The sequence below is a fragment of the Tribolium madens genome, unplaced genomic scaffold (genome assembly GCF_015345945.1).
Source record: "Tribolium madens isolate multiple individuals breed KSU strain unplaced genomic scaffold, Tmad_KSU_1.1 Scaffold_20;HRSCAF=117;Tcas5.2_LG4, whole genome shotgun sequence".
In the NCBI taxonomy this organism is placed as follows: Eukaryota; Metazoa; Arthropoda; class Insecta; order Coleoptera; family Tenebrionidae; genus Tribolium; species Tribolium madens.
This window is the reverse complement of record NW_025400985.1, coordinates 3,972,380-3,988,130: the sequence shown is the minus strand read 5'-3', so window position 1 is coordinate 3,988,130 and position 15,751 is coordinate 3,972,380. Positions and strand designations below refer to the sequence as shown.

The 15,751-nt window shown below is 35.7% G+C and overlaps 5 protein-coding genes across 5 annotated transcripts; 2 read left to right on the top strand and 3 right to left on the bottom strand.

Moving 5' to 3' along the window:
• Positions 1–6,376: 6,376 nt before the first annotated feature.
• LOC123005087 (cathepsin O-like) lies at positions 6,377–7,757 on the bottom strand. The gene is made up of 3 exons (XM_044398700.1): positions 7,350–7,757; positions 6,801–7,303; positions 6,377–6,753 (listed from the first exon to the last, which is right to left on the bottom strand). The coding sequence occupies exons 1-3, from the start codon at positions 7,527–7,529 to the stop codon at positions 6,447–6,449; spliced, it is 990 nt and encodes a 329-aa protein (XP_044254635.1). The 5' UTR covers positions 7,530–7,757; the 3' UTR covers positions 6,377–6,446.
• Positions 7,758–8,898: 1,141 nt separating this feature from the next.
• LOC123005089 (40S ribosomal protein S3-A) lies at positions 8,899–10,034 on the top strand. The gene is made up of 4 exons (XM_044398702.1): positions 8,899–9,009; positions 9,198–9,564; positions 9,612–9,769; positions 9,822–10,034. Exons 1-4 carry the CDS (start codon positions 8,980–8,982, stop codon positions 9,990–9,992), a joined length of 726 nt encoding a protein of 241 aa, XP_044254637.1. The 5' UTR covers positions 8,899–8,979; the 3' UTR covers positions 9,993–10,034.
• Positions 10,035–10,235: 201 nt separating this feature from the next.
• LOC123005088 (Krueppel homolog 2) lies at positions 10,236–11,780 on the bottom strand. Its single transcript, XM_044398701.1, has 5 exons — positions 11,432–11,780; positions 11,015–11,196; positions 10,874–10,941; positions 10,688–10,821; positions 10,236–10,639 (listed from the first exon to the last, which is right to left on the bottom strand). The coding sequence occupies exons 1-5, from the start codon at positions 11,596–11,598 to the stop codon at positions 10,408–10,410; spliced, it is 783 nt and encodes a 260-aa protein (XP_044254636.1). The 5' UTR covers positions 11,599–11,780; the 3' UTR covers positions 10,236–10,407.
• A 244-nt stretch (positions 11,781–12,024) lies between these two features.
• On the top strand, positions 12,025–14,036 carry LOC123005086 (retinol dehydrogenase 12-like). The gene is made up of 5 exons (XM_044398699.1): positions 12,025–12,703; positions 12,751–12,858; positions 12,902–13,075; positions 13,125–13,534; positions 13,720–14,036. The coding sequence occupies exons 1-5, from the start codon at positions 12,529–12,531 to the stop codon at positions 13,924–13,926; spliced, it is 1,074 nt and encodes a 357-aa protein (XP_044254634.1). The 5' UTR covers positions 12,025–12,528; the 3' UTR covers positions 13,927–14,036.
• On the bottom strand, positions 13,931–15,694 carry LOC123005090 (ras-related protein Rab-30). Its single transcript, XM_044398703.1, has 5 exons — positions 15,531–15,694; positions 15,199–15,430; positions 14,967–15,150; positions 14,765–14,916; positions 13,931–14,661 (listed from the first exon to the last, which is right to left on the bottom strand). Exons 2-5 carry the CDS (start codon positions 15,367–15,369, stop codon positions 14,557–14,559), a joined length of 612 nt encoding a protein of 203 aa, XP_044254638.1. The 5' UTR covers positions 15,370–15,430; positions 15,531–15,694; the 3' UTR covers positions 13,931–14,556.
• Positions 15,695–15,751: the final 57 nt, after the last annotated feature.

The following is a 15,751-nucleotide window of genomic DNA, read 5'->3' as shown; positions in this document are numbered from 1 at the left end:
TATTTTTTTTGGTATTGTGATGTTGGAGATTGCCCAACCTTCTTATCCTAGTCCCCCACCGCCCCGAGTGATCACCTAGCTTCGAGCACGGCACGGCTGTTGAAGCAGCCCTCTTTCTTCTTTTTTTCTACTTGTACTGTAAACTTTTATACTTAGAACGTAAGTGATGATATTAATTATTGTATTCCTGCGGGAGCAGCTTGTGTAACGTTATAATTATGATATATTGAGAAAAAAAATACTATTGATATTGAACAATCTTCCTGGGCCCAACTAAGCAAATCCTATATAGGTATAGATATATAGGCATGTGTGATTTTTTTCTTATCATATATAGTCATTAGTATTAGTAGCAAGGTAGTTTGGATACTTTTAACTTATTTGTAGGCAGTCTCGCTAGAGAGGCTTGCGTTGTGTGAGTTTAGGCGTAAACTAACAAGATTAAAAAAGCATTTTCGGTAAGACTGATTCAACAACACATTTCTTCTGGTAACGAACTTAGTGATACGCAGATGCAATAGTCCTCCGGGGAGGGTGTCGGCCGTCCACCTTTCCAGCAAGATGCGCACAATGGGACGGCCGCCGTCTGCCCAGGGGTCTGTCACTTGAATATGTTGCGTTTACCTTCATGTCAATTACTCTAGGGAACATTACTCTATTTTATCCACGTGGAGTGTGTACATATGTAGTGTCGTCTCCTCCGGTTCAGCACACCACCACCACCACCACCACAAACCGCACTAAAGACCTCCATCACTTTCCGCTCCGCCTCACCGCTCCTAGTGTGTCGTCTGTTTCCATTTGTCTCTCTAAAATATTCACCTCGTTGTTTGGCCGCCAACGGCCGCACTCACATTCCCGTTGCACAATCTCTTGTTATTCGCTGCATGAGTTGTTCCAGATTATAAATTTTTATACATTTTGCTCATGTTGTAGATTGTTGTTGTGCACTGTTAATTAATAATGAGCCACGCCGCAGAGTCCACACTTCCGAGCACCTATTCCCGGTATTGCGCTCGAACAGAACCTCTTAACAGACTGTGATTATCGGAAATGCCTTCCCCAACCCCCGATGTTATTATCACTTTGCACACACCACCTGCAGCCCGCCCCGAACCGTCACCGTCGTCTTTTGCTCTCGTGAAAATTGGCGGAGGCGCCGGGCCCGCGCCGCATCCGTAACTCAAAAAAATAAAGCGTACGCTCTTCCACCACACCTCTTCGTGAAGTACGAACACCAAAAGCATTGTACGTGTTGTACTGTAAAAAGGAAAAACTTGTACTGACTGTACTGATCACACCAATTCTCCTTGCTTGTTGGCTGGAACCCGCGGACCAAAGCTCGCGCGGACCGACCAAAAGTAGCTGCTTACGTCGTATTCTAGTCTAGTCGTTTTATATCAAAAGCAAAAAATTAATGATATATTGTATTTTTATGTGCTTTGTACGTCCTTATTATGGTTGTATTGAAAAAACTGCGACGTATGTCTCTCTCTTTGATAAGGTAGTAGTAGGTATTTGTTAGGACTGACCGAGTTTATCACATTTACACTTAAGGTTATTGTAACAATACGAGCATTATATTGAGTGTTTTCTTGTTGTGAGGCCGCACATTCCACGGCGCCCGCGCCTGTTGCGGCTCTCGGGAACAGGGACTCGAACCGTGGCCCCGAGAGTCTCGCGGGGGCCCCGGACGCCACCTAGCATTAGCCGCTTTGTCCGTCATCATCGTTCCTGCCATAGGTCGCGCAGACAAATCGCAGATATTCTATATTTGATAGCAATAGTGCGTGTTATATCTGTGTAGTGTTGTGTTGGCCACGTGACACATATCGCCGCCGTCGCCGACCGTCGTGTTGCCCCATCACTCCCGATAATGTGCTTCTCTCCGCCGCCGCCGCCGCCGCTTGCTTGTCCGTGTCTCGTGTGTGTTTATCGTTAATTGAGTAGGATTTATTATTAATTAGTAGCCGCGAGCTGTCCGCGCCTAAGCTTTTGCTCTTCTCTCAACTGTAAGACTGATGCGTTGTAGTAAGTACTTACTTATATTTGCAAAATTGAATCAAGGCAATATATATTGTGAGTAATATATATTTTTGAGCTATGTTTGTTACTTACATAATCAATCAACTCGATGAGCGGGTGTAATTTTAGCCAAAAAAAAAACAAAAAATCATTGTAAAAATGAAATGAGCGTGTTCGTTGACGCAGTAGTGGCCTCTACCGCCGCTTGGCCTAGTCTGTGCATGCGCCCTCGCACCCCCACACCAAGTGCACCTCACTCGTTTATTGCGGCAGTGGACAATAACGTTACTCCACTTGTTGGCAACTACTCTATTCCAAAGTATTTTCAAAGTTGTTAAATCAAAATGTTACGATGATAAAATTAAGGTGTTCTTCTCGGTTGAAGTTTTCTTTGGAACTCGACACATTCCGAACAGATGGTTTATTTTGTATATGATCGTTAATATTAGAAAAAAACATAATTAGTGTGTGATTGTCACTTGATTATTATGGAGCACATTATCTGGCTAAAGCATTACATGTATACACTGTTGGTCCTGTTACAAGAATATCTTGATAATTTATATGTTGTAATGATAAAGTATTTTTAAAAATCGAAAAAAAAATGAGACCGTTGTGAGGTCGACGCGTCCGCGTCGACACTATTATTTGATTATTTGTCTGTTTCTTTTATTGTCGGAAGTTTCTATTTTTCATAGGACAGTTTCTTGTTATTATATAAACTAAGTGTGCCTAGTCAATAGAGTTCAGGTCAATTTTACGAAGTAATTAATATTTAAAAAAAAACAATGTTGTGCAGTTCCATCGACATTATTATGAAAAAAAAGAAAACTTGTTTTCCCCTTTGATTAAATTATTTAAAAAAGCCCAAGAGCAGTGAACAGCGCGCCCATAATGTTGCGATTTTGACCTAACTGACAAAGATGTTTGTGAGGAGCGATGTTGTGCTGATTGTGGTCATTTTTTGCAACTACCACCCACACGGCACAACAGACGCTCCCGACGCATGTTCAGTCTCATCGTTATAAATTTTATTATTTATTTAACATTTAGTCATTTCTACTCTACAATGAGTACAATATTTGATGATTAAGTCATATCAGTTTGTTACAAGCGTGTATTATTGCAGTGGTGTATCTAATAAAGCATTTCGTTTGCTTGAAATTAAATCAACTTATTTAGTAGATTAACAGTGAACCCTTGTCAATCCAGTCCTTATCGTGGTAGTAGCCGAACCTGATAGTAGATGGCACCTAATTTTGGGACATGATCGTAGACGTATTAAACCTAAGTTATTAGTAGACTAGGAAAAATACAAACACGATACACAGTTTGCTCCCAGTAAACATTTCATTTTACAGCGTTGAAATAAATCAAAGGTAAGTATTGCGAGAATTCACACAAAGAATAACCAAGCTTCAATTACGAATAGCTAATATAGTAAAAACCAATTAATTACACAATACAATGTTACCACCTGACTGTAATTTAGTTGACGTTCCTAATTAAATAAGTAAGTGAGCAAGTACCCACTACAAAAACACTAAGGTAAGCACTTTCGTACAGAATAGTGGAATTAAAATTCAAATGGTCGTTTTCAGCTTTTATCACTTTTAATTATTATTGGTACTCTTACCTATAAAATGTGTTTTAATAAATTTTGCCTCAGGGATGAATTCCATACAATACACAATTTAAATATAAAATCAGTTTACTAACTAAATATATTTTAATTAATTAAATTATGTAACAAAATCAGCGTTCCATTGTTAAGTATTAAACAAATAAGCCACAATTCAAAGAGAGCTATCCTACCATCGACTTGTTTGTGACGTGATAAGCATCTTTTGGTTTAGCAGGTGGCATCAACCTTTAAGACTTTAAATGAGATTCTAATGTAAAAACAGTGCAGCCAAATGTACACTTACTGTGGCAAATGTGTTACTAATTTAATAATATTATTGCTGCTCAAACCGAAAGATCACAGGTAGGTTTTTTCGATTTTAAGGATTACGCAGCAGTATTATTCAAGGAAGACGTCGAAAAAATGTCGTTTTCAGTCTGTTGTTCATTCGTTACTATTTGCTAGTATTTGTTTGACAGCAGGAACAAATAATAAAATATTTATTAATCATTTTTTGAGGAAATTATTTTCATCAGCCTATTACCCAGATCCCTCTTTTTCGTATAATAAACATACGTGATGCTGTAGTATCAAATAGAGCTGTTAAAATCCAAAATATCGTAATAGTCGACGGCGGCCAAATTTTTTTCAACACGTCGATAATCTGGCGAAGAGTCAACATTTCTTCCCGTTTTTTATTTCACTGTGTAGTCTGTGCTAGCAATCAGAACTAAAAATTAAAGTAATATCTATGAAAATAACTACGCAGAAGTAAATTAAAGCATTAATACAGGGTGTGTCAGAACTCGCGCTCCAGAGAAAAGTTTCAAGTAAGGTATAAGATACCAGAAACGTGGAAAAAATGTTTAATGGTGGATTTATGCTTCCATATTGAAGATTTATCATTTAAGATTTAATTTAAGAATTTACATTTAAGAACATCGATCAGTTATGCATTTTCAAGGGTAACATTTATTATACTATCATTTAAGCTTTAGTATTTAAGATTTAATTTAATTTATGAGTTCCCAACTTATTACGTTAAATAACAGACAAAATGGCCCCCCTCTGACTAAGATTACTCCATCTAATTTTATTTAAATTACTGTTTGTTTTTATTTTTATATTGTTTGAATGAATAAATTATATGCAGTTCCTTACATATGTGTTAAAATTATTATCTACCGGTATATTTATTAATTTTAAAAGCTAACTCGGGTGATAATCAACTTATTGCCACCTCTTAAGAAAATTTTAAATGACGCTCCTGTTGAAAAGTAAAACTTTTCTCTGAAATAATAAGAATTAATATGGAAGACGTTGCATCGTCGAAACTGTTAGAGAATATAGTTTATAGATTGTCACAAATCGTCACTAATTTAACAAATGTTAGTGTAAAATACATAGGTGTATCTTTAAATTAACTACTTTTTGTTTAATTTTGATTTATTTTAAATTCGAAAATTTTGTAAAATGTCAAAACTGTTGATTCTTAAATAAATCTTAAATGATAATTCTTAAATATGGAAGCATAAATCCACCATAAAAAAATCTGTCAAAAAAAATTTACATTTATATTTATACATTTGACATTTTTTTATGTCTGTTTAATGATACTGATGATCGTGGTCAATTCATAGTGGCCACTTCCCTGTGTAATTTTGTAAAAATTATTTTTCCAACAGAAATAAATAAATTTTTATAGATAGAATTTTTTTAATATTTTTTTCCATGTTCATCACATTTTTCTCTGGGGTGCGAGTTCTGGGGCATCCTGTATTTGTCGGCAACTAAAGACAAAACTTTGGAGACAGGAGGTAAAAATAGATGACCCTCCTTGAACAATGATCTTCATTTAGGAAAGTTCTCAATTACTTTCTACCTTAATATGTTATCTTCTTATCGGAAAAAATTGAATTTTTTACTGGATTTTATGAAATGGATTTAAAAAAAATTCAATATCATATACAGGATGGATTATAAAATACGCCCCGGGTTATAATTTTTGTTAGAATTATTTGGTTTATTGATCACACAAAATACAGAATTTGGAAGGAAGTTGTTATTTATAACAAGAATGTGACGTAACTATTTATATTCTCTCAGTTGTCATCATCGCCGACTAATCACGGGAGATTCGATTAAATTACAATTCCAACAATTTTATTATTTTTAGAGACGTTAGAATACTTCTTTGATTAAAATTTAACACTTTTTTGGTTATCAGTCGTTTGCTTGTCACAGATAAAATGAATAAAAATGTTCTATTCTCTACTTTATTTTAATTTTATTTTCAAATTACCTAAAAACAAAATTTAGTAATAAATAATAGTGAGCTTGTTATTGAAAGACAATTGACAAGGAATTCAAAAATACGAAAATATATAGGATGTTCCATTTAAAAGACTGAAACTAATGTCAGTTCTGGTGAAACAGGAAGCAACATTGATTGAGCATCGGTCCCAAACAATAGATGACAATAAACTGTGCAACTTTGTTATTAGAAGTAATGAAATATAGGTATTTAAAAATAATACAGTTATGGGCTTGGGGCGTTTTTCCTATTCTAGCCTGTATAGTACTAAATGTAACAATACGAAGTAATTATTACCCCTGTGGCATAAACAATACATTGTTTTTTCAAATTTTGTTGTCTTTTGCAGAAAAAAAAAACTCTTGTATTCTTGTTTAAGTGGGCTTTGAATTGAAAAATAACAAATACCAACATAATAAAAAAACATTTAATCACATTTCGAATATAAAACCTATACATTCTCTACATAAAATGATACCTAAATCACAGTATTCTTAATGCGGAGACCTCATTTGCAATCCCACACATATTTTTATTGACAGCTACATACAAAAATCCCCTATCTCCGAAATCTTCTCCCCATGTATTCCGCACAATGTAATGTGGAATATTTGCAGTCAAATCATACCCAACAATCTGGACGGCATGATTTAGCTTTGATGGATCTCCATCACAGTGATACTCAATGACACCTCCAATGTAATTTTGCCAAGTTTGCGCATTAATCGCCACAGCCAAAGGTCCATTATCTGCCAAAAGCTTCAACATGACATCTTCAGACCCCACTAGTCTAAAATTTTGAATAAAACTATCTGTTTGAAATTTTTTTAAACCTACCCTTCACACATGAAGTCTCGAATTTGGACACCAGTTGAGCCACGTCTACATTTACCCGAATAGTCGGCATGTCTTTGAATTGTAAAATTTGTGTTTTTGATCCAAGACAGTAAAGTACAAATATCTCCTCCATTGCACCCTTTATTATTCCCAGCGCAATCAATGATCTCCTGCACACTGAGTTCTTCCGATTTGTTGGTTTTGATCGCGTTCATGGACTCCACCGTTTCAATGACGGAGTAAGCCCAACAGGCCCCACAATTCCCTTGGTTGTAAATTTTTGTCACTGCATTTTTTTCTCTCCAATCTACTTTGTTTGGGACTGAGGCACGTTTGTGGCGGTGTCGTTTTGGCTGATTTGAATGCGTCTTCTGACTCAAATTTGATTGTAAATAAGTTTCAAAAAATTCCTCTGGTAACAGGTCTGAGAATTTTGTTAAACCATACATTGCTGAACCATTCCTTTTTTTGGTATTCAAAGTCTCGATTGTTTCTAGTGACTTCTGAAAAAATAAGTTAGACAATAAAGACGAAAATGACAAAACTTACCTTGAATGCTTGAAATCGGTTTTGATACACAATGGGGTCATCATATGTCTTGTTAAATTTTTTCAAGTATTCCTGAAATTGGTCTTCCGCTTGATCAGGACCTTTTATTCTTATAGGGATGACAAAAAATAGTAAAGCAATGTAAAAAAACCCCTGCAAGTAGGTACTCCACGAAGCCATTCTTATCAAAACAGATATTTTGGTAACAATGATAATACTGAACTATCTGTTGCTGACGCCATGTTTATTAATTTAATTATCTTGAAACATTATCCTAGTACAGTTTTCAAATAACTATAATTACGAGTGAAATAGAATATTTCTAATTTTTCAACATGATTTCTTATTTACATTGTAAAATGTCACAACATAACCTCAAAGTATGTTGTCAAACCACAAATATTAAGAAATAGATGACCGAAAACAGAATTACAATAAAACTAGATTATTTTAAAAATCAATTTATTGAAATTTTTAATTCATTTTTATGAAAACCATTTTTCTTTTTCTTAATATTCAACTGCTCAATACATTCTTCTGTCAAGGGGTTTCCGTCAAGATAATACTTTACATTTGGCGCAATTATTGTTAAATTTTCAGGAATACATTCCAAATTATTATTTTCCAGTCGCAACCAATCCAGTTGTTTTAAACTTCCCAAAGATTTGTAATTAAAATCATGAATTTCGTTACGTTGCAAAAACAACCATCCCAAAGTCTCCAATCCGTCCAAAGCCCCATCTTCAATTTCTTGAATTCTATTTTTATTTAAATGGATGCTCGTTGAGACATTAATTTTATTCACCACGTGGACACCATTGATATTTTGAAACGCTCTATGAGGCAATTTTCTGATTAAGTTATTTTCAAAGTTTAAAACGGTAATTTTTGGACTTCCTTCAAACCAGTTTGGGTCCCATTTTGACAGTCTATTATCGCTAAGAAGTAAAATATTTAAATTGGGTAAATTGTCCAGGGCTCCAGTTTCAATGTGTTCAATTTTGTTGTTCACCAGGTTCAGTTCTGATAATGATAAATTATTGAAAACACCCTCTCGTATTACACTGAGTTCATTGTATCTCAACCTTATTAAATATATTTTTGAGAGGTTTTTGAAAGCTCCCGGTTTTATTTCTTTAATTCCATCGTTTTCTAATACTATATCGAGTAAATCTTGTAAATTATTGAAGGCTTCTTCGTATAAAATTGGCACTGTTTCGTTTATGATTTGTATGAGGGAAACTCGCTCCAAACTTTTATCAGGACCAAAACAACCATTAATGGTACTTATGGGTCTTCTAATCCTGGCTACAGTAACTGAAGTATTATGAAATGTGTTATAAAGACAAGAATTCACAATTTTGCAAAAAAGCACAATAGGTAATAACTTGAGAATCATTTTTACAATGACAGTAATTTTACAACTGGAACATGACGATTGCGTTGTTCTTCTAGACAGGTTATTTAAGCGATAACCCTTTAGTATTTTTTTTTATTAATTAGACCTCTTAATAAGCGATAAAAATAATTCAAATAAGCCGCATTTTCAAACGCCCTCTGTTACATCCTTTTGTAATTAAGACGACTTCCGCTCACCACACGTCAAATCTTTTCCATAAAGAACGTCAAAATGGCGACTCCTATTTCGAAAAAACGCAAGGTAAATAGCTTAAATTGACGCTTCTTTCTCTTTAAATACATTCCACTCATATTTTAAGCCCAAAATGTTGTAAAATAACTTCAGTTTTGTGGGGTAACGATCATGTTTACTTGTTCCCCACAACATAACCTAATATTCTTCCACATGTGGTCCCCACTTTACCGAATTGATTTTTCACTTATTTGTAGTTTGTTGGCGATGGCGTTTTCAAAGCCGAGTTAAACGAGTTTTTGACTCGCGAGTTATCAGAAGATGGGTACTCCGGGGTTGAGGTCCGAGTTACCCCAACTCGTACGGAAATCATCATTATGGCCACACGTACTGATCGAGTTTTGGGGGAGAAAAACCGTCGTATTCGCGAATTGACTTCTGTCGTACAGAAACGTTTCAACTTCCCTGAGAATTCTGTGGTTTTGTATGGTGAAAAAGTGGCCAACAGGGGTCTTTGTGCTATTGCCCAAGCCGAGTCTCTTAGATTCAAATTGATTGGAGGTTTGGCTGTGCGAAGGGCTTGCTATGGTGTGTTGAGGTACATCATGGAATGTGGCGCTAAAGGTTTGGTTCAAGACAATATGATTTATAATTAATTGATTATTTTGTAGGGTGTGAAGTTGTAGTTTCTGGAAAACTACGTGGCCAAAGAGCGAAATCGATGAAGTTTGTTGACGGTCTCATGATCCATTCTGGTGACCCGTGCAATGATTATGTGGATACAGCCACCCGCCATGTCTTGTTAAGACAAGGTGTGCTTGGAATTAAGGTGATTTTTTCTTAAAATTGATTTTTGTGCGGTACCATTTTGTTTGTATTAGGTCAAGATTATGTTGCCGTGGGACCCCAGCGGTAAAACAGGCCCCAAAAAGCCACTACCTGACAATGTATCTGTTGTGGAACCAAAAGAGGAAATTTTGCCTGCCTTCCCCAGCAGTGAAATCAAAGCAGTCAAACCTGATGCACCACCAGCTATTCCAGTAATGGCTTAAGTTTATCATAAGATTAATTTTCAATAAAATTTGGAAAGATAACTTGTTTCATTAAATAAAACATCCTTTTTTAAATATTTTTTTATTGTGAAATTACAAACTTTTGTTTATTAACATAACAACATGGAGAAAATTTTATTCGAATGGGTTGTGTAACAGAAACCTCCATGAGAATAATGCGTTTATAACGATATAACAAAACTACTTAACACCATCCATACTAAAAATTAATAAAAAAACTCATTCCTGGGTTAAAAGTATATAAAAAAAGTAACGGACGAAATTTTACAACCATACCTCAAACTGGTGCAAAAAATTGCTTGAACATGGACCAAACAAGTGCAAATCAATACTAGGCGTTAAAATTACCCATATCACGAACATTTGATATAATGAGGATACACGAAGAGTTAGCTCACTGTTGATGCTGGGCTTGAGCTTGAGGGGGCGCCAATTTAACAGTGAAATTGATAATCCCCAATAAAATAGATTTAACAAAGGATGGTAAAGTGGGCTTTGCTGCTGTCTTCTCAAACAAAATTCGCAGTTCGTGAAACATGTTTCTATTATAAGGGTTACGTCTTGATGTGTATCTTTGAGTTAAAAAGTGATAATAGATAAAAGGTGTCAGTAGACTAGCCCGTCCCCTGAAAAAAAAAATTAATAAAATACATTACTTGATTTAGATTATTTACATAGCGACAAAAAGTACTGTAAGTGGCATCATAATAATCTCAGTGAACGCAATTAGTCTCAAAATATTCAGCGACTGGAATTCAACCAAAGATATCAAAAGGCGAGCGCCCCACCAGGAATTTTGCCCCAAAGTCTGTAAATAAAAATTTTACCAAAATGTTACTTGTAGTCTAACAAATAATTACATCAAGGAGCGTCAGTGAATAACTGGCCGAATGTAGAATAGCAAACAGTACAACAGGCAACAAAACCACTGTATTCTAGTTAAGGAAATGAATCCAGTAGTGCTCCAATTGAATCAATTCACGTTAATTATAGAAGGATACAAGTCAAGGGTGCCACATAGATAAAAATCATGGAATAGAAGAGATAATGGCAGCTATCTTCCATCAACAACTGTGCGACAAATTCACGACTCAACCTGACCCTCCCCAGCCTCTGGTGCAGCCTGAGGGCATTGATGGCAGCATTCGCAATGAGAGCCTTATAATAGGCATTTTGAGCACTCCTGTAACACAACAAAAATTTCTCAGTGAGTGAAAGTTGACGCAAAAGAAAGTGCATGTGTGATGGGCTACTTTTCACTCTTAGGATCCTTAACCAAGTACAATGTCCATTTTTGCACATGCCATGGTTTTTTCACCTAAACATCTGACAATTAATTTTATATAAACCAAGAGCAACCGGTTATCAACCGACTACCTGTAATTAACATGAGTACAAGGCTACCTTCCTGAACTTACCCAAAAATTGGCAAAAAGTAGCCACAAGTGAAAAGAATTGTCAAAACTCGAATTGCCCATAAACCACAATCGATTTTATGAGTGAGAATATGTTGTTTGAGAGCTTCTACGTTCAACCCTCGTTGTCTTTGATCTGTACTACTCGATGGCCCCGCACTGTCACTCATTTCTTCGAGATTTGGAAAACACCACTGATTTACGCTACAATGCCACGTAGTTGTTTAACAAATTTTGCAAAATAGCACGTCCGTATAATGTTAATGTTTGATTTTTACGACTAAAAAGACGGTACGTGCATATCTCACTTGCTCGTAAACACGCAATGACATAGTGACATTTACGTTTCCATGAGATTGCTTCTGATTTTTTGACGTTTGCAGAAAAAAAGGAAACTGTAATTTTTGATCCAAAACTATCACCCAAAACAGCTTTTTTATTAATACATAAGCACAAATTGGCCTTGCTGGCGTTAAATACATGGAGCTTGATCTAAATACTCATTTATAAGTATTAATTGTTATGCAGTAATTTATCCGAATGGGTACTTTTGCATTGAATGGTTAGATGTCGCAATAGTGTAACACCTGTTTTTGACATTTGACAACCAAAAGGGCGAGAGGGGCCAAAAACAAATAATTAATAATGAAATAATGATTTCGAGTTAGAAAACTGCGACCTTCACACCACAAATTGACCCTTGTTCTCTTTACAGATATGTTAATCTTTATATCCTAATTTAAAACAAGATTTCTGTTGTAGAAATAATTTTAGTGTTACCGTTAAATAGAATAGTAGAATTGTGGTTTCACCGTTAAAATCTTTAATTTATACTTAAATAATGGGATATGCTCCAAATACAGAGGACAAAAGAGCCGTTGCTTCGAAAATTGACAAAAATGTATTTGAGTTTATGAACAAGAAATTTCCGATTCCTTCCAAACTCTCTTAGAACATTACTCAAGACCTCTCCTGACTCAGCTAGACCCACTCAACTTATCTCCGTCTTCGTCGGAAATAGAGAAAGTCGTGTCCGAGAAAGTCGCTTAGTTAGAGCTAAACAGCACAACCGTCGCAACATTTTTTAATGTTTTGAATCCATGTTTTTATTAATTGGCTGTGGGATAATCATAATCGTCACAATTGTGGCGATATGGCGCTCAAAAAAACCTTTAAAAACTATCTTAGCTGAAGCAAAATACGAATTGCTTTACAATGCAGTGGGATCCAGGGCTATCATTGAGGATGTGTTTATGCGGAGTAGAAACAAAACGGGTAAGCATTTTTTAATAATAACTTTAATAACACTAATAATAATTTAGACTTGCCGATTTTGTCCGGGAAAGTCGCCGTAATTACTGGAGGTGCCAGAGGAATAGGGGCTGAAGTCGTGAAAATGCTACTTCAGTGTGACATACACGTTATAATTGGTAATTTTACGTAATAAGGACACGACTAAAGTTAAATAAATAGGTTGCAGGAATACTCAAGCAGGAGAACAAGTCTTACAAAAATGCCGAGACAGTGGGGTAACAACGGGGAATATCACCGTTTACAAATTAGACATAAGTGTGTTAGATTCTGTTAAAAGTTTTGCTAAAGTAGTAGCAGAAAAACACCCGAAAATAAATTATTTAATCAATAATGGTGAGTCACTTTTATTAATTATATTTTATATTTGTTGTCTACACCTTAGCTGGGATAATGTTTGGCCCGTATATCGAGAGTCGCGATGGCTACGAATCTCAATTTTCGACAAATTACTTGGGTCACTTTCTTCTGACCCATTTATTGCTCCCGCAATTGTGCGCCGCGGGAACTGAGACTTTAAAATCCCGAATTGTCAACGTCTCCTCATGTGCCCATCTAGTTGGAGAAATCAAATTCGAGGATATTAATAATCGGCATCAATACATTTCCGCGGAAGCATATGCGCAGTCAAAATTAGCACAAGTGCTCTTTACTAATTATTTGGAAAGTATCTGCAAGAAAGAGAATATGCCAGTGCAATTACATTCCGTCCATCCTGGTATAGTAAATACAGAGCTGTTTGATGGCACACATTTGAAGAATTTAGCGCCTTGGATACCGTCTTTGATGTTTAAGGTGCGTTGCGTAAGGAACTGTACACAAGAACCGGTCCTCAAGGCCGGAAAATGATTGTACAGTTTTGTTTATCTATGTCGCATGTTTTAACTTTATTATTGGCTAATTTTACGCTGTCATTGGTAATGAATGGGCAAAGATAGCTGCAATATTATTACTCATTGCATTGAACGGAATTTTTTCAGACTCCTGAACAAGGCGCAATTCCGATTGTCCACGCTTGTCTTTCCCCACACTTGGAGGGAAAAGGCGGGACTTACATTCACAATTGTCGGATTTTTTCGACGAGCGAGAACGCCAAAAGTGAGGATTTACAAGAGAAACTGTTCAACTTCACCAAAGATTTACTCAAGATTGAAGACTTTGGTCAAGCGCACAACAATAATAACTAAAGACTTAAAAGTGTATAGTTTTATTGTGTTAATAATTTTGTTGCTTTTACATGATTATTCTTTGGCTTATATTACTAAAAACATGTAAATAAATAATCTCTTACAAATCACCTACACCATTTATACGAAAAATTTAAGAAAAAATAAGTGCAATCAGTACGGATCATAAATCGCTTGCACCGCATGTGTTAAAAGCGAAGCAAGCTTTGTACCAAACTATACAGGCTTAAATAATATTGCACTAGTCCGCTAACATAAATTTCCAGAGCATTTTCATCAAAAAATGGGCACGAGAAGATATCGGGGAAAAACTTACGTAGAATACGAAAAAATTACGTTTACTTGTGCTTAGCCGAGGCTTGGAGATGAAAATGCTCTAATGTGAATTGCACCAGTTACTAGTATAATTTACTACAAACAAATTGTTAGGAAGCACATTGGCACAATCTAACAATTACTCAACCAATTCCAAACACAGTTTATTAACGTTGTCAACAATACAAAAGTCAACTATTCATAAATATTCACAACCAATTGCAATAATTTCTTCAATCTGTATTAATTTACGTATAAACTTTTAAATAAATATAGTACGAAAGACCTGAGTAAAATAAATTAAGTCAAGTTGGTCTATTGGAACCTACTGCAACAATTGGAATCGCTTACTGTTGACGTACGCCCATTTATACTCGTCGTGGTGGCGTCGTACCTTGGCAAATCTCTGCTTCGCGCTTGCTGTATACAAAGAGTAAAGTTAATATTTTGTACAATGTTTAATTTAACTGAATTACATAACCGCGATTGTAATGCAGTTTCACCAAATTAATGAAATTCTTACCTTCATCAAATCTTCCGCAATTTGCATGAAGAGTCTTTCAACATTCTCAGCTTCTTTTGCTGAAGTTTCTAGAAAGTACATGTTGTGTCTTTCTGCAAATTCTTCTCCTACATGTGTAGGTATTTCCCTGTCTTCCCGATCAATTTTATTTCCTTTAACAAAAATGTAAGACGTTGATTTCAATGGAAAGGAGTAATATTACCCACTAGGACTCTCAAGACTTTACTGCTTGCATATTCTTCAATTTCCCGAAGCCAGTCAGGTAAGCAGTCAAATGTGGGTTGACACGAAATATCATAGACCAATATTAAGGCATGCGCTGACCTGTAATAGCTTTGCGTGATTGATCTGAAACGTTCTTGTCCAGCTGTATCCCAAATTTGCAGCTGTAAAAAATGAATTGAAACCATTATCTAGGGAATTTTCTCCATTACTTTAACTTTCTCGTTGTCAACATCGACGGTTTTGATCATGAAATCTACACCAATTGTGGCCCCTTGGCCTGGAGGGAACAACCCTTGTGTGAACCTTCGCACCAAGCATGTCTTACCAACACCAGCGTTCCCCACAAGCACAACTTTGAATAAGAACTTGTAGTCGTCCATAGTTAATTGACACCTTTTTGTTTCCTATTATTGTAAAAATAATTCGACATTCTGGTAGCATCTGAAAGAAATTACGTCATACAGGTGTGTGCATATGGGTTTGAGGTAATATCAAAAATTAGCCATTTTTCCAGATAACAATAGACAACCAATTTTATCACCTGTTAGTACTGATAAGCTGGATCGTGGTACGATTTAAGATATGTCTGATTTTTTTCTACTACAATTCATTGTTTTACGGGTATTACCGTCGATTTATTTTGACTGATTTGACACATCCCACCACATTCCCTATCGGGATTCCCTATTCCCAATCCCACCTTGCAAAGGTGCCTCAGAAAGCGACTAAAGTACCAACATTTAGTGCCGCCACATTTTTTCT